A 24,768-nucleotide genomic window follows, 5' to 3' on the forward strand; every position below is an offset into this window, starting at 1 on the left:
ACAAACTGTTGTAAGTGCAGACTCTGCTCTGACATGTCAGCATGGGTGCTGGCTGCCCCCCGCAGGCTAGCAGGGCCAGGAAGCAGCCCGCAGCTCATGCTTCCCTCTCTCAGGAAGACGGTGAGGTTGACTTCTGAGCTCGCTGGCTGTCTGGAGGAGCTAGTCCTGTCCACTGCGTGCCCTTCCGGCTTCCTCTGGCTCCAGAGAAGCTGCCAGTCCAAGCTGCACCTTCTCTAGCAGGTGCTTCCTTGTTATTTTTAAGTGGGGCTTGGCGCTCTGCGTGGATATCTGCTGCTGGTTGACGGCTAATCACAGTCCTGTGCAGTGTTGCTTTATTCCATGAAGAAATCACTTCTTGCCAGCATGGTGCCTCACGCCTGTAATCCTAGCTACTTTGGAGGCTGAGATATGAGGATTATGGTTCAAAGCCAGCCCTGGCACAAAAGACCATGAGACTCCCCCACCCCTGCAGGACTTTCCCCCCTCTTTCCCCACCCCTGCAGGATTTTCCTCTCTTTATCCATCCCTGCAGGATTTGCCCCTCTTTCCCCACCCCTGCGGGACTTTCCCTCTTTCCCCACCCCTGCGGGGTTTGCCCTTCTTTCCCCACCTCTGCAGGACTTTCCCCTCTTTCCCCACCCCTGCAGGACTTCCCCCTCCCTCCACCCTCCCAGGACTTCCTCAACCTCTTTCTCACCCACCCCTCCCTCAGATGGCTAGCCTAACAAAGACAAAGCTGCAGTCAATGAGTTTAGGAAAAATTCCAAAGATAACTGCTTCCCAAGCTTCCCAAGCCTCAGCTCCTGGTTCTGGCTCTTGAGTTTCTCTCACTGGACAATGGATGAAAGCACCAGCTTCCTGTCGCCAACAGTTCACTTGAGAAAGGAGGTAAGGCTGGCCACTGGTGGCCTGGGCCTGTAATCCTGGCGTCTCTCGGGAGGCTGAGAGCTGAGGATCGGCGTTCACAGTCAGCCAGGCAGACAAATCCAAGAGGCCCTCCCCTCCCACCAACACCAAAGAGCTGGAAGTGAAACTGGCTCAGGTGTAGAGCGTGCCCAGCCGTGAGCAATAAAAGGAGGCGTGCTGGGAAAGTTGCTTCACTTTTGTATTTTTTTTTTTTTTTTAGTTTACTTCCTAGTTCTAACTGCTGATTCTGGCTCTTTGGACATCGGTTAAAAAGAAAACAACTTCCTGTCTCTCAAGTCGCCCTCCTGGCTCAGTGACGGCAGCCCCAGGCTTCTGAACCTGGATCAGCTCTGAACACCCCGAGGCAGAGCTCCTCTGGCCTGCCCAACAGAAAGGTGGGCCTGACTCCAGTGGGTGGGCACTCAGGCTGGAATTGCCCAATCAGGTGTCTGTCAAGTAGGCCATGGATGCTGGCCACTGGGGAGGAGAACCCCATCTCCATTCTGAGCTCAGGGAAGCAGGGCCTGCTCATGCCGGAAGGGAGAGAAGGGTCAGGAGGCCCTGAGGGAGGATGAACTGGCTCAAGGGACAGAGCGCCAGCCTTGAGCAAAACCAGCTCAGGAAGGGCCAGGCACACCAGTGGCTCACACCTGAAATCCTAGCTCCCAGGAGGCTGAGATCTGAGGATCATGGTTCAAAGCCAGCCTGGGCATGAAAGTGTGTGAGACACTGATCTCCAATGAACCACCAGAAGCTGGAAGTAGTGCTGTGGCTCAACAAGGTAGAGTGCTGCCTTGAGCTGAAGAGCCCAGGGACAACATCCAGGCCCTGTGTTCAAGCCCGAGGACACACACACACACACACACACACACACACACACACACACACACACACGAGGTTATCTTTAATAGAAAATACTATTAAATTACCCTAACAGCTGTGGGGCCTGGAAAGCATTAGCCCAGGGCCCTGTCCCCAACCCCCAGCCCTGCAGACCACTCTAGCCTCTGTGCCTCTCCTCCCCACCCAGCCCACCCTTGATCTCGTGGTTCCTGCTCTGCCTGTCCTCAACCATTTAGACTTTGCTCTGTGACACGCCACTGGCCATGTTTCCAGCCGCGGCCTTTGGCCAGTGCTCTGGCGGGGTGAGCCCTGACCCCAGAATCCCCCTCTCGCCACTCCTCACGCCCTGGTGAGGTGATCTAGCTCTGCTGACAGCCCGGCCCCTGGTTTGTTGGTTTTTTGCCTCTGAAGTGGGGTGATGCCTGCCCAGGCTTCAGGACCAAGGCAGAGCGAGTGTCTTCTCGGGGTGCGGCCTTCCTTCCAGGAGGAGCTCTGGGTATGTGACCTGAAGCTGAGGACCAGAGCTGCTGTCTGGGGGGGAGCGGTGAGAGCCTCCATTCTGGAGGCTCTGGACAATGGTGGGAGCTCTGGGTGGCACACAGCCATCCTCCCTTCCTTTCCTTTCTTTCCTCTGGGCCTGGGCGCTGGCCCAGCTTCTCAGCCCATGGCTGCCGCGCTCCCCTGAGCCCCAGCTCCACTCTGGTTTCCGGCGGTCCGTGGAGAGGAGTCCATGCAGGCGGGACCCACCCTTAGGTCCTACCATGGCACCCCAGCTTTCTCTGGTGAGGCAGGGTGGCCAACACACCCTGCAGGCTGGGGAGGAGCCGCGGGCCGGGAAGCCCGGTTACTCAACAGCCCACAGGAAGGGCCGGAGGGGAGGCCGGAGGGGGGGATGGAGGGCAGGACAGAGGAGAGGACGGAGGGCAGGACAGGGAGGACGAGGGGAGGACCGAGGGGAGGATGGCGGGCCGGAGGGGAGGACGGAGGGCAGGACAGGGAGGATGAGGGGAGGATGGAGGGGAGGATGGAGGGCAGGACGGAGGGGAGGACGGAGGGCAGGACAGGGAGGACGAGGGGAGGACGGAGGGCAGGACAGGAAGGACGGAGGGGAGGACAGGAAGGACGGAGGGCGGGACGGAGGACGAGGGGAGGACGGAGGGCAGGACAGGGAGGACGGAGGGCGGGACGGAGGACGAGGGGAGGACGGAGGGCAGGGCAGGACCGGGAGGACGAGGGGAGGACGGAGGGCAGGACAGGAAGGACGGAGGGCGGGACGGAGGACGAGGGGAGGACGGAGGGCAGGACAGGGAGGACGAGGGGAGGACGGAGGAGGGCAGGCCCAGGTAGGCAACGGGCCCCAGGGAGCCCGCGGCTCCGCCCCCAGCCCACCCAGCTGGGAGGCCAGAGCCCGGGACACGTCCAACCTGCTCAGCTGCGCTGCTGCGGAAGGCTGGGGCCCCGCTCCAGGGCCCGGAGCAGGAAGAGGAGGGGGAGGAGGGGGAGGCTGGGGAGGAGGCTGAAGCCGGAAGAGGAGGCCGGGATTGAGGAGGAGGTGGAGGAGGCCCGGGAGGAGCCTGGGGCCGAGGTGGAGGCCCGGCGCCCTCGCCCCGCCCCTCGCCCCGCCCCTCGCGGGGTCCAAGGCCCGGAGACTGCGCAGAGCCCCACGTGCGCGGCCCGCGTCAGGGCGCATGCGTGGAGGTCGCGCCTGCGCGCTGGCGGCCGCGGCGGCGCTGCTCGGCGGTGCCGGCGCCGGGACCGGGCGGCCATGGGGCGGCGGGCAGTCGGTTCGCGGAGGGCCAGGTAGCGGCGGGGCGGCGGGGCCCGCGGGCTCGGCCCGGCATGTAGACGCTCCCGCCGGCTGGCAGCAGCGGACGGTGAGTGCGGAGCCCCGGGCGGGCTCGGGCGCCGGGCGGGCCCTGCCCACCGGCTCCGGAGGGAGCGCGGCCGGGAGCTGGGGCCGCCGCCCCGGCCACGTGTGGCGCAGGGCCCGCCGGCCTGGCCGCGGAGGTGGCCGGGGTCGGACCTGGGGCTGGACGGCCCGAGGAGCTCGTCAGGCTGAGGGTGGCTCTGGGGCAGGGCGGGAGGAGGGCCCGGTACTGGCTCCGGTGGTACTGAGTCCGGTGGTACTGGCTCCGGTGGGTGCTGAGCCCGGTGGGTACTGGCTCCTGTGGTACTGAGTCTGGTGGGTACTGGCTCTGGTGAGTACTGAGCCTGGTGGGTACTGGCTCCTGTGGTACTGAGCCTGGTGGGTACTGGCTCTGGTGGTACTGGCTCTGGTGGGTACTGAGTCCGGTGGTACCGGCTCCGGTGGGTGCTGAGCCCGGTGGGTACTGGCTCCTGTGGTACTGAGTCTGGTGGGTACTGGCTCTGGTGGTACTGGCTCCTGTGGTACTGAGCCCGGTGGGTACTGGCTCTAGTGGGTATTGGCTCCGGTGGGTACTGAGTCCGGTGGGTGCTGAGTCCGGTGGGTGCTGAGCCCGGTGGGTACTGGCTCCGGTGGTACTGGCTCCGGTGGGTACTGAGTCCGATGGGTGCTGATTCCGGTGGGTACTGAGCCCGGTGGGTACTGGCTCTGGTGGGTACTGAGCCTGGTGGGTACTGAGCCCGGTGGGTACTGGCTCTGGTGGGTACTGAGTCCGGTGGGTGCTGAGCCCGGTGGGTACTGAGCCTGGTGGGTACTGAGCCTGGTGGGTACTGGCTCCTGTGGTACTGAGTCTGGTGGGTACTGAGCCCGGTGGGTACTGGCTCCGGTGGGTACTGAGCCCAGTGGGTACTGCCTCCGGTGGTACTGAGTCTGGTGTGTACTGAGTCTGGTGGGTGCTGGCTCTGGTACTGACTCTGGTAGGACTGGCTCCAGTGATACTGACTCTAGGGGTACTGGCTCTGGTGGGTACTGGCTCCGGTGGGTGCTGGCTCCGGTGGGTACTGAGCCCGGTGGTACTGGCTCCAGTGATAGTGAGTCCCGTGGGTACTGGCTCCGGTGGTTGTGACGCGGATGGGTATGACTTAGGTGGCTCAGGTGGTCCTGGCTTGGGGTGGTACTGACAGTGGGTACTGACTGTGGTAGCACTGATTCCCTGGAGGACAGGGACAGGTCAGTGTGTGGGGCAACCGTGGGCCCCTTGGCCTCGGGGATCGTGTGCTCATGCCTGAAGTACAGACAGGTCTTTGGGCTCGGCCCTGGCAGGGGGCTACTGAAATGAGCATTTAGGAAAGCAATGTTGTTATGGGAGGGGAGACAGGGCTGCTCAGAGGCCTCCCCGCAGCCTCCCTCTCCTCCCCTCCCCCTCCCCTGCCCCAGCAATGGATGCCTGCCTTTTGGCTTTGCTTCTGGGTAACAAGTTATTCTCCTTTCTTGTTTTGGAACACACTCTGTTTCAGTTCAGGACTTACTCATTCTTGGCTCTTGAGGGCATTGCTTTTCAGAACTGGATTCACCTACCTTGTTTCTGCCAGCCTTGGTTGGCCGTCAGCAGACAGCCTTGCCTTCATAAGCAGTCCTCAAGTCGCCTCCCCTTTTCCCCAGAGCACTCCCAATCCTCCAGAGACTTCCTGGGAGCCTCTGTGAGTGTGCCTGCAGCAGTGACCCACTCCAGGCTCTGGGGGGCGGCAGCAGGGGCCACGCCTGGCCTGCTTCACAGGGGCCTGGCCTGCTTCACAGGGGCCTGGCCCTTGGCTATTGGTTTCTTTTCCTTCCTGGGTTTATGTTATTATAGATACTTATCAGTATCGTTGCTGTTTTTCCTTCCTTCCTTCCTTCCTTCCTTCCTTCCTTCCTTCCTTCCTTCCTTCCTTCCTTCCTTCCTTTCTTTCTTCCTGTTAGTACTAAACTCAGGGCTTGGGTATTGTCCCCTAGCTTTTTTTTTTTCCCCACTCCTGGGGCGGGGGCACTGTCCTTGGACAGTTTTTGCTCGAGGCTAGTGTGCCACTCGAGCCACAGCACTACATGGCTTTTTATGTGTATGTGGTACTGAGGAATTGAACCCAGGACTTTATGCATGCTAGGCAAGCACTTTACCAGTAGGCCAAACTCCCAGCCCTCCCTTAGCTTTTTTTTTTGGGGGGGGGGTGTCGGACATGGCTCTTGAACGCTGGGCCTGGGCATTGTCCCTGATTTCTTCAGCTCAAGGCTACTACCCTACCCTTGAGCCATAGCACCACTTCCAGTGGTTAATTGGAGGGGAGTCTCATAGACTTTAGTGCCCAGGCTGGCTTTGAACTGTGACCCTCAGATCTTAGCCTCCTGAATAGCTAGGACTACAGAGATCTGAGAGTCACAATTTGGAGCCAGTTTGGGCAGGAAAGGCCAGGAGACTCTGATCTCCAATTAACCAGAGGCCAGAAATGGAGCTGAAAGAGGGAGAAACTATCTTTAGCACAAAAGCTCAGGGACAGTGCTTGGATCCTGAGTTCAAGACCAGCACCAAAATAGACTTAGCATGCTAAAGAAACTTGTACGTGAGACCTCATTTGCAGTTACACCTTAGAGCCGGGGCGAAGGCTTGCGCCTGTGATTCAAGCTACTCAGGAGGCTGAGATCTGAGGTTTGCAGCTCAAAGCCAGCAGCTGAGAGCCAGCTGGGGCACTAAAGACCTAGAGACGTGTGTCTCCAATTAACTACTAGAAAATGGGAAGTGGGGCTGCGGTTCACGGGGTTGGGCGGCATCCTTGAGTTGAAGAGCTCAGGGACAATGCCCAGGACCAGAGTCCAAACTCCACACTGACAAAACAAAACAACAGCAAACACAGTGGACCTCACTGAAGCTTTCAGTGATTTAACTAGTCAGTATCGTCGGTGAGTCACCAAGTAGATATCAGCAGTCACCTGTCTGCAGTAGCCGCCGGACGCCAGCCCACCAGCCCGTTCTGGGGTCCCGTTGGCTGCGCCCTTTCGTCCAGTTGCAGATGGACTTGCCTGTCCATGCGTCAGTCTTGTTTATGCAGGGAGGTCTCCACCAAATCCCAGAGACACGCGGGGGGCCCGGTGCTCCACCCTTCCCTGCATCCCCCTGCTGGGTTCTGGAGCTGGGGGACCAAAAAATAATTCCCTATTTTTTTTTTTTTTAGTGCTAGTGCTAGAGCAAGGGACAGGGAAGTAGCCTCGAGCTAAAGAGCTTGGGGACAATGCCTAGGCCCAGGGGTAGGGCCCAGGCCCAGAGTTCAAGCAAGCCCCATGATACAAAACAACAACAACAACAACAAACCCTTTAAGACATTGTGGCCAGCTGCCTTGCCTCGTGTGTGGTTGGCAGGGTTATCTTGCCCAGCTTCCGTGTAGCTTCTTTCTTTAGGGCTGTCTTGAGTGCAGTCGGGCGGCCTTCCGAGCCGTGCATGGGCGTGCACCCGCACGACCGCGCCTCCTTGCTTTCTTTTCTTTTTTGGTGGGAAGCACCGTCCTGGGTCCTGAACTCGGGACCGGGACTGCCTTTATTTAGCTTTTTTGCTCAAGACTAACGCTTTGCCACTGGAACCACAGTTCTGCCTCCTGCTTTTTGCTGGCGAGTGGGGCCCCGCATGTATGGGCTTTGCTGCCGGGACTGGCTTTCCGTCTTGGGGTCTCAGCCTCCGGAGTAGCTGGGATTGCAGACATGAGCACCAGTGCCCGTCTCTGTAGCATTGTTTTAGCGACTCTTCCTTCCGCTCGTCCACCCTGGGCCTTCCCTCCACCCTCCGTGCACTGTGCAGTTGTCAGTGTCCACCCTTGGTCAGGCATGGACTTGGCAGCCACTGGCCAGGTGGTGATTCTGCCGCCTCCTCCTCGTCCTCCTCCTCCTGCTCCTCCTCCTCGTCCTCCTCCTCGTCCTTGTCCTCATCCTCCTCCTGCTCCTCGTTCTCGTCCTCCTCCTCTTCTTCCTCCTCCTCTTCCTCCTCTTCCGCTTCCTCCTGCTCCTCCTTGTCCTTGTCCTCCTCCTCTTCCTCCTCCTCCTCATCTTCGTCGTCGTCCTCCTCCTCCTCCTGCTCCTCCTTGTCCTTGTCCTCGTCGTCCTCCTCTTCCTCCTCCTCCTCGTCGTCGTCGTCCTCCTCCTCCTGCTCCTCGTCCTTGTCCTCCTCCTCCTCCTCCTCCTCCTCCTCCTCCTCCTCCTCCTCCTCCTCCTCCTCCTCCTCCTCCTCCTCCTCCTGTGTGCCCTGGACAGGTTCTGCATCCTGGCTGAGTCCTGACAGCTGAGCCATCCCTGTGTGTCCTCGCCCGCCGGTGCTCCACCCTGCTGCCTCTGCCTGCCTGGCGTCCTGCATTCACATTCTGTTTCCGCACAGCGCAGGGCTCTGGTGCCAGGTGCAGGCCTGGCTAGGTTCCAGAAGCTGCCTCCCGCCACAGCCTCGCCGCTCCTCACAGCCTCTTTCTCCTGACCTCTTCACGCTTTCTTCTCGAAGACCTTGGTTAAGTGGGTCTTTAAGGTGCCTCCGGCGTTTTCTGTCCACGGCTGTGCTGAGCCCCTGTGGGCAATGGCGCCCCATGGGCAGTCAGCGTCGTGAGAGAAGCCCCAGGACCACCATCAGAAAGGGGCTGCAGACACGGCTCTGTGGTGGTGAGGAGTGTGCTGCGGCCAGCCCCCTGGTGACACGCTCCCCCGGGAACTTGCTCTTCTGGTGGGGAGTGGAGCCCAGGCCCGGATGTGACCCCGTCGCTTTGCAGTCTGCGCTGCTCACACCTCTTGGTGTCATGCCACAGTCCCTTCCTCGGGCTCCTCCGTGGGGACGGGGTGCCTTCTCCCCTAGAGCCCAGCCACTGGTGTGGTCAGAACCGGACTTCTCTGGCTCTGCTGTGGAGTTGTGTTCTGTTCCTGCGCGGGGAAGGGTGACTGGCCTGCTTGGGCTCTGCCCCCTTTGGAGCCAGCTGGTGTGACCCCAGGACCTCACCAGGCCCTTGTAGGTGAAGTCCACCCGGAAGTACCGCTGAGGGGGAACAGCCTGGAAAGCCCAGTGCCCCAGTGCAGCCCTGGGTAGGTTCTGGTTTCCAGTGGTGTTTTTGGATGGAACTTGGGTGTTGAGATGGGCTCCATGGCTTGGACCACCAGGGCAGGTTTCTGCCCTCCCTCAATGTCGTGGTCAGCATTTCACAGTACCGAGGGCCTGTCCTGGGCGGATCCTGATGGGTCTCACTTGGGTTGTTCACTGGAGCTGGCTTTGTGCGTGTGCACACAGGTTCTAGGGCTTGAACGCAGCTCCTGGACTTGGCTGCCCTGGGCTGGCTATGAACTGTGACCCTCAGACCCCCGCCTCCTGGACAGCAAGGACTCCAGGTGTGAGCCTCCAGCCTCCAGGTGGAGTTGTGTCTGATTCACTTTCACACCCATCGCCTCCCAGAGATCCATCTCCAAGTGCAGTGCTGGAGAGTCAGTTTACAAAGCCACACTTACCTCTTCTTTGCCCTTGAATTGTTTATGTTGTCTGTTCATCTCTGTCTCTTGTTTCTTCTTCCTTCTCTTTCATCCTCCCTCCTTCCCTTCCTTTGTTCCTGAAAAGCAGTTGGACTTTGTCTGTCCCGTCTCCTGTGTTGTGTTCTGCCTGCTTACAGATCTTCCTGGTTCTGAGGCCTCTCTCAGAGGGCTTGAGCGCCGGGTCTGGGCGCTGTCCCTGGGCTCTTCAGCCCAAGGCTGCCGCCCTACCCCTAGAGCCACAGCCCCACTTCCCCTCTTCTGGTGATTAGGTGAGGGTGAGAGTCTCATGTCTTTCGTGCCCATGCTGGTTTTGAACCGCAGTCCTCAGATCTTAGCTATGATTACAGGAGTGAGCCACTGTGCCGTGCTCAGCTTCTCTCTCTTTTGTCAAGGACGCTTGTCTTCTCCTCCTCAGCTAGGAGCCACTCAGGTCTGGGGCTTTGATTGTTGGCTTCCTGGGAAGGGCTGGAGAGAATAAGCCAGCCAGCCTTGGTGGCCGTGAGGGGTAGCCACCCCAGGCTGGTTGTTTACTTTTTTTTCTTTTTTGCCAGTCCTGGGCTTGAGCTCAGGGCCTGAGCACTGTCCTTGGACTTTCTCAAGGCTAGAGCTCTACCACTTGAGCCTCAGCACCACTTCCGGCTTTTTTCTATGTATGTGGTACCAAGGAATCGAACCCGGGTCTTTGTGCATGCTAGGCAAGCACTTTACCACTAGGCCAAACTCCCGGCCCTGGTTGTTCACTTTCTCTTGAATATTCTATGCTGGTAGTGCACAAGTAGTGTCCTGGTATAGTTTTCTCTCTGGTGCAGACTTCCTCTTTTTTTTTTTTTTTTTTTTTTAAATTTTGTGGGTCATGAGGCTCGAACTTGGCCTAGGTGCTGTCCCTGACCTCTTCAGCTCAAGGCTACCACCCTACCCCGGTCAAGTTTAAGCCCCATGACCCACAAAAAAAAAAAAGTCTCAGGTCCTTTTGTGCTGGGCTGGCTTTGAACCTTGATCCTCAGATCTTAGCCTCCTGAATAGCTAGGATTCCAGGCCTGAGCCACCCCACCCGGCTCAATGCAACTTTTTTTTTTTAATTTTAAAAAACCTATAATTTCTCTCCAATTCTGCTTTTAGTTGGCGTGTGTGTGTGTGTGTGTGTGTGCGTGCGTGTGTGTGCATGCCTATACCTGTGTGTCTGTGTATATTGCAGTCTTGGTGTTTTGGCTTCACCTGATACTCTACTACTTCAGCCATACCTCCACTTCTAGCTTTTGTTCTGGATAATTGAAGATGACGCTTTTGTATCAGTCTGCCCTCGGTGGTTTCAAACAATTATTTCAGGGCCATAGGCGTGAGCTAGTGGCAGCTGGCTGCAGTTTTTTCTCAGCACTAATTTCTGTATTTGCTTTTCTTCAGGTTTTTTATTTCATTTCTAGCTCTTTTGGGTTACACTTTCAGTCCACTTCTTTTCTTTGACAGAAATTCTTTTTTTTTTTACCAGTCCTGGGCCTTGAGCTCAGGGCCTGAGCACCGTCCTTGGGCTTTCTCAAGGGTAGCACTCTAGCACTAGAGCCTCAGCACCACTTCCAGCTTTTTCTATGTATGTGGTACCAAGGAATCGAACCCGGGTCTTCCTGCATGCTGGGCAAGCACTCCACCACTAGGCCAAACTCTGGCCCTTTCTTTGACAGAAATTGTGTGTGTGTGTGTGTGTGTGTGTGTGTGTGTGTGTGTGTGTGTGTGTGTACTAAGGCTTGAGCTTAGGGCTAGGACACTGTCCCTAGCTAGTTAGGAAAAAATTCCAAAACTTCCAAGTAAGTGGAGTTATTTCCTCTGTTGATGCTTTGGGTTTTTCCCGTTTTCTGGTACTATGATCACAGTGTTGAGTTCTTTACCTTTGCTCTACTTGGCATTTAAACATTTTTTCAGGGCTTAGTAGTTGTCACCTTTGAGAGTTATTTCACAGGCGTTACCCAGGGCGTGAGGACGACAGCAGGTGACCCAGTGTTCCTGTAAATGGCCATAGAGTGAAGTTGTGTGCGTGTGCACCATCAAAATGTGGAGGAGCACTGCGTACACGCGGACTGCGGTACACGGATCTGTGTGTACACGTAGACTGGTGGTGTGGAGTGCAGCGTACAGGTAGACTGCGGTACACGGATCTGTGTGTACACGTAGACTGGTGGTGTGGAGTGCAGCGTACAGGTAGACTGTGGCACACGGATCTCTGCGCACACGCGGACTGCGGTACACGGATCTGTGTGTACACGCAGACTGCGGTACACGGATCTCTGTGTACATGTAGACTGGTACACGGATCTCTGCATACACGCAGACTGTGGTACACGGATCTCTGCATACACGCGGACTGTGGTACACGGATCTCTGTGTACATGTAGACTGCGGTACACGGATCTCTGCGTACACGCGGACTGTGGTACACGGATCTCTGTGTACACGTAGACTGCGGTACACGGATCTCTGCATACACGCGGACTGTGGTACTGCGGTACACGGATCTTTGTGTACACGCAGACTGCGGTACACGGATCTTTGTGTACACGTAGACTGTGGTACACGGATCTCTGTGTGCAGGTAGACTGTGGTACACGGATCTCTGTGTACACGTAGACTGTGGTACACGGATCTCTGTGTACATGTAGACTGTGGTGGTGTGGAGTGCAGCGTACATGTAGACTGTGGTACACGGATCTCTGTGTACATGTAGACTGGTGGTATGGAGTGCAGCGTACAGGTAGACTGTGGTACACGGATCTCTGTACATGTAGACTGTGGTGGTGTGGAGTGCAGCGTACAGGTAGACTGTGGTACACGGATCTCTGTGTACATGTAGACTGTGGTGGTGTGGAGTGCAGCGTACATGTAGACTGTGGTACACGGATCTCTGTGTACATGTAGACTGTGGTGGTGTGGAGTGCAGCGTACATGTAGACTGTGGTACACGGATCTCTGTACATGTAGACTGTGGTGGTGTGGAGTGCAGCGTACATGTAGACTGTGGTACACGGATCTCTGTGTACATGTAGACTGTGGTGGTGTGGAGTGCAGCGTACATGTAGACTGTGGTACACGGATCTCTGTGTACATGTAGACTGTGGTGGTGTGGAGTGCAACGTGCAGGTAGACTGTGGTACACGGATCTCTCTCTCTCTTTTTTTTTTTTGCTAGTTTTGGGTCTTGAACTCTGGGCCTGGGCACTGTCCCTGAACTTTTGCTTGAGGCTAACAGTCTACCACTTGAGCCACAGCGCCACTTGTGGCTTTTCCTGGGCACATGGTACTGAGGAGTGGCCGTGGTCATTATTTCTTACTCACGCATGTTTCTTCTTTATTAAATGTAGGCCTCTGTGTTCTTCTGGTGGAACTTTCCACGTATCAGCTATGGAGACGGAACAGGACGAGAAGAGCGTGAGGAAGGTGTTGAGTGCAGACTCGGCCGCCTTCTGCTGTGCAGCCTGCCACGGGGATGAGTCCTGGAGCGCTGTGCGCCCTCTCCGGGGCCGGGCCAAGTCTCGGAGCCTGTCAGCCTCGCCCGGCCCTGGCAGCACCAAGGAGTTCAGGTAGGCCCGGGTGTGGCTGGCCAGGACTGGCATGGCATTCTTCAGGGCAGCGCAGGCAGTGCCCGTCGGCCTTGCTTATAAGATGAGCTGGGTCCTGGGGCCAGGCATGGCCTGTGAACATGTGCCAGACACAGCAAATTCACCCCCCACCCCCAGTGCTTTGTTCTTCTGCCTTGTACTCAGGGCCTTGCCTTTGCTGGGCTTGCACTCTTCCACTTGTGCCACGCCTCCAGCCTTGCCCTTTTCTGGTTCTCTTGGAGATGGAGCCTAGTAGCCTTTTCTGCTTCATCTGGCCTCCGTTTGAGATCCTCTGTGCTAGGCCTCTGAGCAGCACGGTCACAGATGTGGGACACTGGCATACAGCGATGGCTGTCGTCCGTCCTGCCACAGTCAAGCCGAGCCGTGAGGAAGCCTGAGGTCCCGCTGGCTCTACAGAGGACTGGGGTGGTGGCGGGAGGGTGAGCCAGCTCCTCCCTTGGGGCAGAGAGGTGCTGCCCCTGCTGTCCCTGGCTGCCCTCCTCAGGCAGAGGCTGTGCTTCCCCAAGCTGCCTGGGCTGGTGCAAAGTGGCCGTGGCCCAGCCGACGGCTTCCTGTGACCAGCAGCCTGTGCTGGGGCCAAGGCCAGGACTGCGCCTGTAACACACAAGGCAGCCTGCGGGTGAGATGAAATAGCCCGCGGAGCTGTGCCGACTGCCGGCTCTGCAGGGCGCGCCCGGTGCACGGGTGCCCGCGGGGGCCGGCCGCCAGCTCTGTGGCCCTGCTGGGCAGGCTCCGCACAGACGGCTTCTCCTGACTGTGCTCTGCACAGAGTTGCCCCGGGTCCCCGGGAAGGGCAGAGTGCTGAACTCTTCAAGAGTGGAGCTGAGCCAGGCACCAGTGGCGCACGCCCATCATTCTAGCTGTTCAATTGGCTGAGATCCGAGGCTCATGGTTTGAAGCCAGCCAAGACAGGAAAGTCCATGAGACTCTTGTCCCCAGCTGACACCAGAAGCCAGGAATGGCACTGTGGCTCAGGTGGTAGAGCACTAGCCTTCAGCAAAAGAGCTCAGGGACAGCGCCCACAACTGACTGACCCCCCCCACACACACACAAAAAGTGGGGTGGGGTGGAGGGCCTGGTGTGCAGTGGCGCCAGCAGCCCCCAGGCGGGGTGAGGGCCATCCTCGCGGCCCACCCCGAAGTGACACGGCCGTGCCACCGCCCTCCGGGAGACGCATTCTCTGTACAGGCTGGAAACTGCCTTTCGGCCAAGGGTTTCCTTGGTGTGGTTTTGGAATGTGTTAGTTAAGTGAGGGGCTTCAGGGCCGGGAGTGTGGCCTAGTGGTAGAGTGCTTGCCTAGCATGCAAGAAGACCTGGGTTCAATTCCTTGGTACCACATACATAGAAAAAAGCCGGAAGTGGTGCTGAGGCTCAAGTGGTAGAGCTCTAGCCTTGAGAAAGTCCAAGGACAGTGCTCAGGCCCTGAGCTCAAGCCCAGAACTGGGAAAAAGAAAAAGTGAAGCACTTCCCTGTGGCCTTTGCACTGGTCTGCATCCTCTACAGTGAGCTCATCTGCCCGCTCTCCTCTCTCCCTTCCTGAAACCATCTCAGCAGCTTTTATTGTTCTGTTTCTTTTTTTTTTTTTTTGGCTTGAATTCTGGGTCTGGGCATTGTCCCTAAACTCTTTAGCTTTAGCTCAAGGCTACCACTCTACTATTAGCCACATGGCTGTTTCCCATTTTCTAGTGATTAATTAGATAAGAGCCTCTGGAGCCTGTAGTGCCCAGGGCTGGCTTTGAAGGGTCAGGGCTCGGGGGGTAGGGGGAATCCTCAGATCTCAGCTTCTTGAGTAGCTAGGTTTACTGGTGTGAGCCACCAGTGCTCAGCCACTTGTACTTTTTGTTCTTTTGCTCACCAAGGCAAAGAATTGAACCCACGTCTTTATGCATACTAAACAAGCACTCTACTATTAAGTCATATTCCCAGCTCTAAAATACATATTTATTTATTTAGCCAGTCGTGGGCTTGGACTCAGGGCCTGGGCACCATCCTTGAGCTTTCTCAAGAGTAGCAATCTACCACTTGAGCCTCAGTGCCAATTTCGCTGTTTTCTGTTTATGTGGTACTTAGGAATGGAACCCAGGGCTTTGTGCATGCTAGGCAAGCACTCTGCCGCTGAAGCACCTTTCCAGCCTGCTGCAAATCTCTTCTGTGGACACGGGGGGTTCCGAGTGAACATATCTAGTAGGATTTTTTTTTTTTTTTTTGCCAATCCTGGGCTTGAGCTCAGGGCCTGAGCACTGTCCTTGGACTTTCTCAAGGCTAGAGCTCTAGCACTTGAGCCTCAGCACCACTTCCGGCTTTTTTCTATATGTGGTACCGAGGAATCGAACCTGGGTCTTCATGCATGCTAGGCAAGCACTTTAACCACTAGGCCAAACTCCCGGCCCCGCTAGTAGGATTTTAATCCGGATGATTTTGACACACATCCACACTCCTGCTGGCTTGAGGTCACGTTAGGAGTGTGCCACGTCACCACCTGCTCCTTTCCTTGCTGCCAGTGGTCAGCTCCACCAGAACAACTGGGCCAGGCAGGACCTCCTCGAGCTGTACAGAGGATACTGCCCTCTGGGGTCTGACAGAAACTGGTGTCCCTGACGGCAGCGCCCCTCTGCCCACAGGAGGACACGCTCTCTGCATGGGCCCAGCCCAGTGACCACGTTTGGACCAAAAGCCTGTGTGCTGCAGAACCCCCAGACTATCATGTGAGTGCTGCCACGGGGTCCGTCCTGGACGGGGTGGTGAGTGTCCTCTCCCTGGGGTCCGTCCTGGACGGGGTGGTGAGTGTCCTCTCCAGGTCAGTCCCGGACGGGGTGGTGAGTGTCCTCTCCCTGGGGTCAGTCCTGGACGGGGTGGTGAGTGTCCTGTCCCTGGGGTCCGTCCTGGACGGGGTGGTGAGTGTCCTGTCCCTGGGGTCCGTCCTGGACGGGGTGGTGAGTGTCCTGTCCCTGGGCTGGTCCTTGGCCCGTGGTGGCGAGAGCTCAGTGTGCCAAGTTCGGTGAGGAGTGTGTCTTCTGGAGAGCCCTTTTGAACTCATCCTGAGTGGAGAGATTTTCTGCTGGTACCATGTGTGGTGGCTTGAGAAAAGGGTACAGCGAGCATGGCGGCTCACACTGGGCAGGAGAGGTGGTGTGGTAACTGCACGTCCACTGCAGCGCACACCCTGGGGAACACCGAACGCAGGGAGCTGGGGACAGCGGCCACAGGCCCTCAGGCATCCTCAGCACCCTTGGGGCCCAGAGTTCAAGCCCCTGGACAGGGTTGGGGGCGGGAGAGGTGTGTCCTGGGCTTGCTGCTTAATTGTTCCAGAAGCACAAACACAGCAATGGCTTCCTTCTGAGCCCGATTTTAACTGCTTGAAAGAGCTGATTATTTGGTTGTATGTTGTATATATGGTGTGTGTGTGTGTGTGTGTGTGTGTGGTGTGTGTGTGGTGTGTGTGTGTGTGGTGTGTCTGTGACGTATGAGGGTATCCCATGCGGTATGTGTGGTGCGTGTTTGTGTGTACTGTGTAATGTATGTGTGTGTTGTGTGTAGGAGGTGTAATGTATGTATGTGGTTGTGTGGCATGTGTGATATGTATTGTGGGTATGTGGTGTGTGTGTGTGTGTGTGTGTGTGTGTGTGTGTGTGTGTGTGTGTTATATGGAGATGGAATCCAGGGTCCACATGCACTCTGCCCTCCCTGCAGCCTGTCACTGTCACTAGCTATGACAGCTCCCAGGAGAACACGGTGGTGTCATTTGATCACATTCTTGGTCGCCAATGACTTTCTGTCCAATTCATGGCTCCAGAACAGCAGGTGTTCTGTTAGTGTGTTCTGCGTGGCAGTCTGGCTGTTGTTCTTAAACTTCTTTCCTGAGAGGGAATCAATCTGAGATGCTCTGATAATGGTGCTTGGTGGTTTTGCACCTTGTAATGTCAGTCGTACTTCTTCTCCGGAGAGACCCTTGCTGTTGGTTCTGTGGGTTGGGCACACCCATGCCCTGTGGTCTCCTGCTAGGGTCAGTCGTGTGAGAGGGCCTGTGGCCACGCCTGAGGGCGGGTGCGTGGCCCCGTGGTCCAGTGTTTTCCTAGCAGGCCTGAAGCCCTTGGTTCCATTCCTCAGTCCCACATTCACAGGAGAAGCCAGCGGTGGCACTGTGTCCCCAGTGGTAGAGTGCTAGCTAGGACAGCTCCAGGATGGGCAGCGAGGGAGGGAGGGAGGGAAGGAGGACCCACCTGCGAGTGTCTCTGTAGCAGGTGCTGTGTGTGGCGGAGGCGAGCGGCTCACCCTGTGCCTGGCTGGGCAGAGTCCCGGCCCCGCCATGAGTCACCGGGAGGGTGAACTGAGGGCAGCAGCTGGGCCAGTGTGTGTCCTGGCCTGTGGACAGCCCCGAGTGGTGTCTACCCCACCACTAGGTCTCATGGGTCTCTGGTCAGAGAACACGCAGAGGGCCTGTGGGTGTGGGGAGCGGGGTGCAGCCTGGCGTGGGAGTGGGCGAGGGGCCTGACCATTTGCCCCAGAGCTTGTCACTGGCCACTGTCCTCCTTGCCCCGTACCACAGCTGCCACCGCCACCCGTGACCTGTCAGCTCTGTGTTGGCCCAGCCTCCGCCCCTCCCTGAGCCACCTGTCACGTGCAGCTCTCTGAAGTGACGCTCCGTGCCCGGCCTTGATTGTCAACGCCGCATACCAGGCCCAGGACGGCTGGGAGGTATTTGGGTGCCCAGGGCCTCCTCTTGCCAGGACACAGGGTGGCCTCAGCACTGGCCCTGAGGTCAGACATGCCGTTCATTGTGAGGGCCAGCAGGAGCCCGTGGCCAGCTCAGCGGACAGCAGTGTTGGCCAGTTGGTCTGTGTCCTGGTGTGCCGGTGGGGCTGGGACCTGGCCAGTGGTCAGGTGTCCCTGAACATCATGGCGGGTCAGTTGGCGCTGGCCCGGGCAGGTGAGGCCACACCCGCGGCCTAAGGGCTGGAAGGGCCAGCACCCCCTTCCATGATGACCCAGGAGGAAGTTGAGGAACTGGTTTGTGGTCAGGAGGAGAGGCTGGCGCCTCGGCCCCTTCCTGGGTGAGCTGCCTACGGCTCCGGCCGGCACGGCATGGCATGGCCAGCCTCGGGCGGCCATGACGTGGGTGTGCGGTGTGCACAGTGGGCTGGGCCAGGCGCTGAGTCCACCCACACTTTCTGGAGCCTGGAGCCAGGCAGGTTCTGGCAGCCCAGCCACTGCCTTCCCCCGCCGCCCTTTCACCTGTGTGTGGCTGGCGGCCCCGCCCAGGGGGTGGGCCGGGCCTGGCTCTGCTCTGACCTGCACGGCCAGGGCACTGGGGCTTCCTGGGCTCCGCCAAGCAGGGCGCCGAGGCTGGGCCCTGCTGCTAAGACGAGCCGGCTGTTTTCAAGTAAGGAGTTAGACATCAGTGTGGGAAGCCCTTTTGACCTAGAAGACGGGTAAGTCGCCGTGCGCTGTCTTCAGCTTGGTGGGTACAGTTAGGCCCACCGCGCGCATGACGCGGGGCTGACGTGTGCCCGCGTGCCGTGCTGCGTGCACCCCTGCTGGGCTAGCAAGGGCCAGGATGCTGTGGACATGCCACTGTCTCCGAGGAGAAGAGGCCTTGGGAGCGGCGGGCGTGCCTCGGCCAGGCTCTGGAAGGAGGCCTCGAGTGGCCCCTCTCCTCCCAGCAGTGCCTGGACCTGGTGAGTGTGGCCATGTAGACAGGGCCAGGTGGAAGTGTGGTTCCCATTATGCGCAGTTTGCACCTCTGTTTTGGAAGCTGTGTGGCAGTCACCGCCCTGGCAGAGGGCGGCTGGAAGCGGCTTTCCCTGCGGAGGGCACGCTGTACAGGGAGTCTGCTGGCAGCTGTTGAGGACGGGGATTGGTTGTGTGTGGCATGCAGACGTGCGTAGCCCAGGAATCTGACAGGGACGGGGCATGGCTGGGCAGACCCTGCTTTTGGAGACCACGTGTGGACAGTGAAAGTGAGGGGCCCTGAGCCAACACACCACAGACAACTGAGTCAGACTGCTGGAAACCCCAAAGCCATGTCTTCTCAATAGGCTCCCTCTGCCTTTTACCCAGATTTTCACTCTTGTTTGTTTTATATCTTTGTACTGGTGCTGAGCTCAGGGCCTGGGCATTGTCTTTGGACTTTCTCAAGACTAGCGCTTTACCACTGTAGCCACAGCACCACTCCCCGCTCTCTCTGTGTGTGTGGTACTGAGGAATGGAACCCAGGGTGTCACGTATGCTAAGCGAGCCCACTACCCACCACGAACCCACACTCACAGCCCCTCAGCTTTTTTGCTCAAGGCCAGCACTCTTGAACCACAGCTCTGCTTCCTGCTTTGTACTAGAGAGACAAGAGTCTCTTAGACTATCTCTCCAGGCTGCCTTAGAGCCAGAATGCAGCTGGGTGGTGTCATCCTAGCCTTTCAGGAGAGTGAGAGCTGAAGGTTGTGATTTGAAACCAGCCTAGGCAGGCAGGTCTGTGACATTCTCTTGTCACCAGTTAACTACCAAGAAAACAGGAGTGGAGGTGTGGATTGGTGCGTGCATGTGTGTGCATGTACACACACATGCAGTGAGAGTCTACACCCGTGTGTGCATACACGTACACACGAGTACGTCTATACCTGCACACATACTGATCATCTTAAGTCTCCACAGAGGCTTGGAGAGGTGAGCTGTGCCTGGGTAGGTGTGTGCAGGGCAGCCAGCGTCCTGAAGAATCCGTCTGTGTCCTTGGGGAACCTTTGTGACGGAATGTGGGTAGTGCCCCAGTGGGCTGAGGTGTTGGCCAGGCTTCTCCTTTCCTTGGCCCTGTCTGTGGGCTCTGTGCCCATGCCTGTCACTAAGAAGCTGAGCATGGCCTCTGTGGTAGGTGTGGTTAGCCAGCAGAATGCCCAGGGCCACACCCTCCGGGCCTTCCAGCAGCTGAGGAACCCTCCCAGGTCTGGCTTGCTGTCATGCGGGGCCCACTGTCTGGTGTGCATGGCTGTAAGTGGGCGGCCACTCTTCAGAGCTGTCCTCCAGTGTCTAAGGAAAGGGGACTGCCGCTGCAAACTGCCCCTCCTCCTCCCCAAAGGCACATCCAGGACCCTGCGAGCCAGCGGTTGACGTGGAACAAGGCTCCCAAGAGCGTGCTGGTCATCAAAAAGATCCGGGACGCCAGCCTGCTGCAGCCCTTCAAGGAGCTGTGCGTGTACCTCGTGGAGGTGGGTCTGTGTGCCTGGGCACACACGGTGCACTCCCATCAGGGCCTCAGGCCTCTTGCTCCCTGTCCCAGGTCCATTCTGTCACTGTGACAGAGCGTTACTGACCAGGGCAGTCTATAAAGAAGAGAAGTTTATGGACCCACAGTCTAGAGGCTGAGAAACTGAATAAAGCTCATCTCCTCCTCCATCTCCTCCTCCTCCTCCTCCTCCTCTTTTTTTTCTTTCTTTTTTTTGCCAGTCCTGGGCTTGAGCTTAGGGCCTGAGCACTGTCCTTGGACTTTCTCAAGGCTAGAGCTCTACCACTTGAGCCTCAGCACCACTTCTGGCATTTTTCTGTATATGTGGGACTGAGGAATTGAACCCGGGTCTTCGGGCATACCAGGCCGGCGCGCTCCTGCTAGGCGGCCACACTCCCGGCCCCAGGGCTGGGTAAGTTTTAACAGAAACAGGTTTACTTTGGCTCACAGGTTTGGAAGTTGAAGGGCAAGAGACCATATCCGGTAATGGCACCTTGCTGGCAGCCCCAAGCCCGTGAGGCAGGAGAGAGGATCAGACCAGGCTCCCATTAAGCCACCATTACAGGAGTTGAGACTTCCCCTGGGGATTCTGTGGCCCAGAGGCCCCAGCTCTGAACACGCAGTCAGCTTGCGTTCTCCTCTCATCCCTCAGTGGGGACTAAAGGCTCACGCTCATGTCACCAGGCTGGGAAGGCCTCGCCAGAGGCGCCTGCCGCGTCCTGGGGGGGAGGGCGGCGACCAGTGTCTGTGCGAGGCTCCACGCAGCTCTGCGCACCGAGGCCTTGGGGGGTCCCGGCCGGCCCCGCAGGGCTCAGGGCGCCATGCTTGCAGGAGAACAACATGATCGTGTATGTGGAGAAGAAAGTGCTGGAAGACCCCGCCATCGCGAGCGACGAGAACTTTGGGCCAGTGAAGAAGAAGTTCTGCACGTTCCGAGAAGGTGCGTCACCAGCCGTGGCGGCGGGCTCCTCAACAGAACCCTCCAGAGTGCTCCTCCTGCCTGTGCTGGCGGCCTGAGGTCTCCAGGCCTGAGTGTTCCCTGCCTTTTGACTGCTTCCTAGATTATGATGACATTTCCAACCAGATAGACCTCATCGTGTGCCTGGGGGGAGACGGGACCCTGTTGTATGCCTCCTCGCTCTTCCAGGTGGGCAGCCGTGGGCATGGGCGGGGTGGGCTTGGCCTCTGCACCCTATAGCTCTCACCCAGCCAGCACTGAGGCCATGTTTTTTTGTTGTTGTTACTGCTTTTTGTCAATCGTGGGGCTTACTTAAACTCTGGGCCTGGGCGCTGTCCCTGAGCTCTTAAGCTCAAGGCTAGTGCTCTACCACTTGAGCCACAGCACCACTTCTGGTTTTCTGAAGGTTAATTGGAGATGAGAGTCCCCTGAACTTTGCTGCACCGGCTGGTTTTGAACCGCGATCCTCAGATTTCAGCCTCCTGAGTAGTGTAGATTTGCAGGCGTGAGCTTGGGTTTGGTTTGGTGTCGTCTTCCTCCAGTTCAAGTGCTGGCAGTAGAGCCTGAATGATGCAGTGGTGTGGGAGCCCGGGTCAGGCTCAGAGGCTGCAGCGGGCTGTTTCCTGTGCCCCGGGGCTGCTGGGCTGAAGAGGGGAGAGGCTCTGTCTGTGGAGCCCTTCTCCACCGTGGGGGGGAGGAGGCCAGGGCGGTGCAGGGACTGGTGGGTTGTTTGGAGTTTGGGGCTGGGCTGGGCAGCCAGTCAGGTGCCAGGGCAAGGCCCTCAGGCAGTGCCCGTGGCCGGGTTGGAGCTGGTGCTTCTGGGAACAGGAGGAATGTCTTCCCTGAGGCTCCAGATAGCCCTGTTTGAGGGTCTGCACATCGGTGCCACCCTCGCCTCCCCCCAAGTCTCTGCTGAGGCACCCACCTTCCAGGCCTGCTAGACAAGGGCTCCAGGAGACCCTGGAGCTGCGGGGACCGCTGTGTCTCCTGGCCCTGCCCCCCAAGGTGGTGGCTCCAGCTCACCCACCCCTCCTCCAGCCCCGTCCACGGCCTTGGGTGACCCCCCCTCCCCACAGGGCAGTGTGCCTCCAGTGCTGGCCTTCCACCTGGGCTCGCTGGGCTTCCTGACCCCGTTCAGCTTCGAGGATTTCCAGTCCCAAGTGACTCAGGTCATCGAGGGTGAGTCGGCGTGCTCTGGAGAAGTAGAGTCGCCTCCTTATTGGTTGTGGTTCTTTACTTGATGTATCAAGTAGCACAAGCTGCGAACCTGGCCTGGTGGTAGCGTGCCTGCCTAGCATGCACCAAGTCCTGGATTTGATTCCTTGTGAAAAGCTGGAAGTGGTTACAGAGCCCAGGCCCTGAGTTGAAGCCCCATGACTGGCAAAAGAAAAAGAAAAGTTTCAAGATTCAGGGATTTTTTTCAAGTTTGGGGATTTTTTTTGGTTCTTTGCTAGTCCTGGGCCTGGGCACTGTCCTTGGGCTTTCTCAAGGCTGGCCCTCTGCTGCTGGAGCCACAGCACCACTTCCGGCTCCGAGTCTTTCCTTAAGTAGTTGTGCAGAGAGTGCAGTTTCCTAAGTCAGGACCCGCAGCACGTCACCACGGTCACTCCTTCCCTGGCTCTCCCTTAGCATGGGGTCCGCAGACGGGGCCGAGGAGGGGAGGCCTTCTGGGGCGGGGCCTCCCTGGCCCTGCTGACTTCCGGTGCCCCCAGGGAACGCAGCGGTTGTCCTTCGGAGCCGGCTGAAGGTCAGGGTGGTCAAGGAGCTCAGAAGTAAGAAGGTGGCTGTGCACAACGGGCTCAGCGAGAACGGCCTGCACGCCTCGGGCCTGGACACCGAGATTGGGAAGCGGGCCATGCAGTTCCAGGTCTGTGCACGCCCTCCTCCCTCCCCCGTGCCCTGGGGCAGTGGCCAGGAGCGGGGTGGGGGGGACGACAAGGACCACAGGAGTCTGCGGGCTGCGAGCAGCTGGCTCTGTCCCTCCAGCCACTGTGGCCTCATGTCCCCCAGGTCTTGAACGAGGTGGTCATCGACAGAGGCCCCTCCTCATACCTGTCCAATGTGGATGTCTTCCTGGACGGGCACCTCATCACCACAGTGCAGGGCGATGGTAAGGCCAGGGCAGACCGGGCCCCGGGGTCGCACAGGGCCCCGCATGACGCCTGCACTCTGTCCTTCCCCGCAGGCGTGATCGTGTCCACCCCGACAGGCAGCACGGCGTACGCTGCCGCCGCCGGGGCCTCCATGGTCCACCCCAACGTGCCTGCCATCATGGTCACACCCATCTGCCCCCACTCGCTGTCATTCCGGCCCATCGTGGTCCCCGCAGGGGTCGAGCTGAAGGTCAGAGCCAGTTCCCCTCGGCCCCTTGTGCTCTTGAGTCTGTGACCCCGGGTCACTGAGAAGCAGCTCCTGAGGCGTCTCAGCCCCGGAGGGCCTTCCAGGGCTCACCAGCCTTTGCTGCCCTTCTTACCCACCTGTCAGGGAGAGTTGGCAAGCCCTCCACACAAGGCTCTGAGCCGCCAGGGGCCAGCAGTGGCCCTGGTGAGGAAAAGGCTGTGCCAAGACAGCTGTCCCTGTCCTGGTGGGCCTCCTGGTGCCTGGCCCCCGTCCTGGGTGAGCCCCGACTACAGGAAGCAGCTGGCACTCTAGCAAGGTGGAGGCAGGGCCAGAGCTGCCCAAGGCTGGTCCCTACCCTCAGCCCAGGGCCCACTCTGTCCATGCTTGGCCTTCAGATCATGCTGTCACCGGAAGCCAGGAACACCGCCTGGGTGTCCTTTGATGGACGGAAGAGGCAGGAGATTCGCCATGGAGACAGGTGTGGGGCTACAGGGCTGGGGCACCAGCTGGCCTGGTCTGTGCCAGGCACTGCCAAGCTACCATGGTTGGCCTGTGACGAAGCATGGCCGTGTGGCTGCAGGGGCACACAGGAAGGCTCATCCCTGGGTCTGTTACCCAGCTGGATCTGCTGGCTATCCCAGCATGGCTGGGACCAGCCACTTGCCCTGCTCATGCAGAGCCTGCAAGGCCCCGCATCACCCCGAGCATCCGAGCCCTTGGAGAGCTCACCGGCCTCCCCGCCCCTCCCCCGGGCTATGCAGCAGCAGGGGTGGCCTTCTTGGAGGCCGGAGCTAAGCCTGCGGGGAGCAGCGCCCCCCCACCTCAGCCCAGTTCCAGAAGAGCTTGGCCCCTCAGGGCTTCCAGACCTGGGGGCCAGCGTGCAAGGAGCGGGAGGGGCGGAGGGGTCCGGGAGGCCCGGTGCTCACCGCCCGCCTGTCCTCAGCATCAGCATCACCACCTCCTGCTACCCGCTCCCCTCCATCTGTGTGCACGACCCCGTGAGCGACTGGTTTGAGAGCCTCGCGCAGTGCCTGCACTGGAATGTGAGGAAGAAGCAGGCGCACTTCGCGGAGGACGACGACGAGGATGACCCGGGCAAGGGCGCTGGCGAGGACAGCTAGGCCTCCCCTGGACTGGCCAGTCCACCCTGCCTGGAGGGGGAGCCGGGGCCTGCCCTGTGCTGCCACATGAGTGTTTGGGTGTTTTTAAATCATTCTGGGCTGGGTGCCCGGCGGGGCCGCCCTCGCCGGGGCCCTGTGATCCCAGGTCAGGAAGTTCCCGCGAATCAGTCTATGGACATTCTGAGGGCTCAGGATAAATCGATCTCCCTTTTGATAATCGAAATAAATGTCTCAGCCAAACGCTTCTTTTAACTGCCATGCTTTTCTCCTGGACGCTGAACCTTCTCCTCTGAAACAAGTTCTACGAGGGCACTTCCTTTGCCTACCACTTCTGAGGATGACCAGGGCCCCAGGGCCAGCACGGGGCAGGCCAGGTCCTGGGCTCCAAGTCCAGGCCAGGCAGCCAC

General features: G+C 58.6%; 1 protein-coding gene across 4 annotated transcripts; it reads left to right on the top strand.

The window, feature by feature from the left end:
* The first annotated feature begins 1,219 nt into the window (after positions 1-1,219).
* Positions 1,220-24,602, top strand: Nadk (NAD kinase). Of its 4 annotated transcripts, none has more exons than XM_090336006.1 (12): positions 1,220-1,301; positions 12,475-12,693; positions 15,354-15,437; positions 19,796-19,925; positions 20,774-20,882; positions 21,004-21,089; positions 21,977-22,079; positions 22,613-22,767; positions 22,911-23,010; positions 23,086-23,243; positions 23,636-23,718; positions 24,184-24,602. In XM_090336006.1, exons 2-12 carry the CDS (start codon positions 12,515-12,517, stop codon positions 24,359-24,361), a joined length of 1,365 nt encoding a protein of 454 aa, XP_090192132.1. In that variant the 5' UTR covers positions 1,220-1,301; positions 12,475-12,514; the 3' UTR covers positions 24,362-24,602. The 4 variants fall into 4 exon arrangements, with proteins under 4 accessions (XP_090192132.1, XP_090192131.1, XP_090192133.1 ...); XM_090336005.1 differs by lacking the exon at positions 1,220-1,301 and adding an exon at positions 2,153-2,245; XM_090336007.1 differs by lacking the exon at positions 1,220-1,301 and adding an exon at positions 2,276-2,293.
* The last annotated feature ends 166 nt before the right edge of the window (positions 24,603-24,768 follow it).

The sequence above is a fragment of the Megascapheus bottae genome, chromosome 6 (genome assembly GCF_031878675.1).
Source record: "Megascapheus bottae isolate mThoBot1 chromosome 6, mThoBot2.hap1, whole genome shotgun sequence".
Classification (NCBI taxonomy): Eukaryota; Metazoa; Chordata; class Mammalia; order Rodentia; family Geomyidae; genus Megascapheus; species Megascapheus bottae.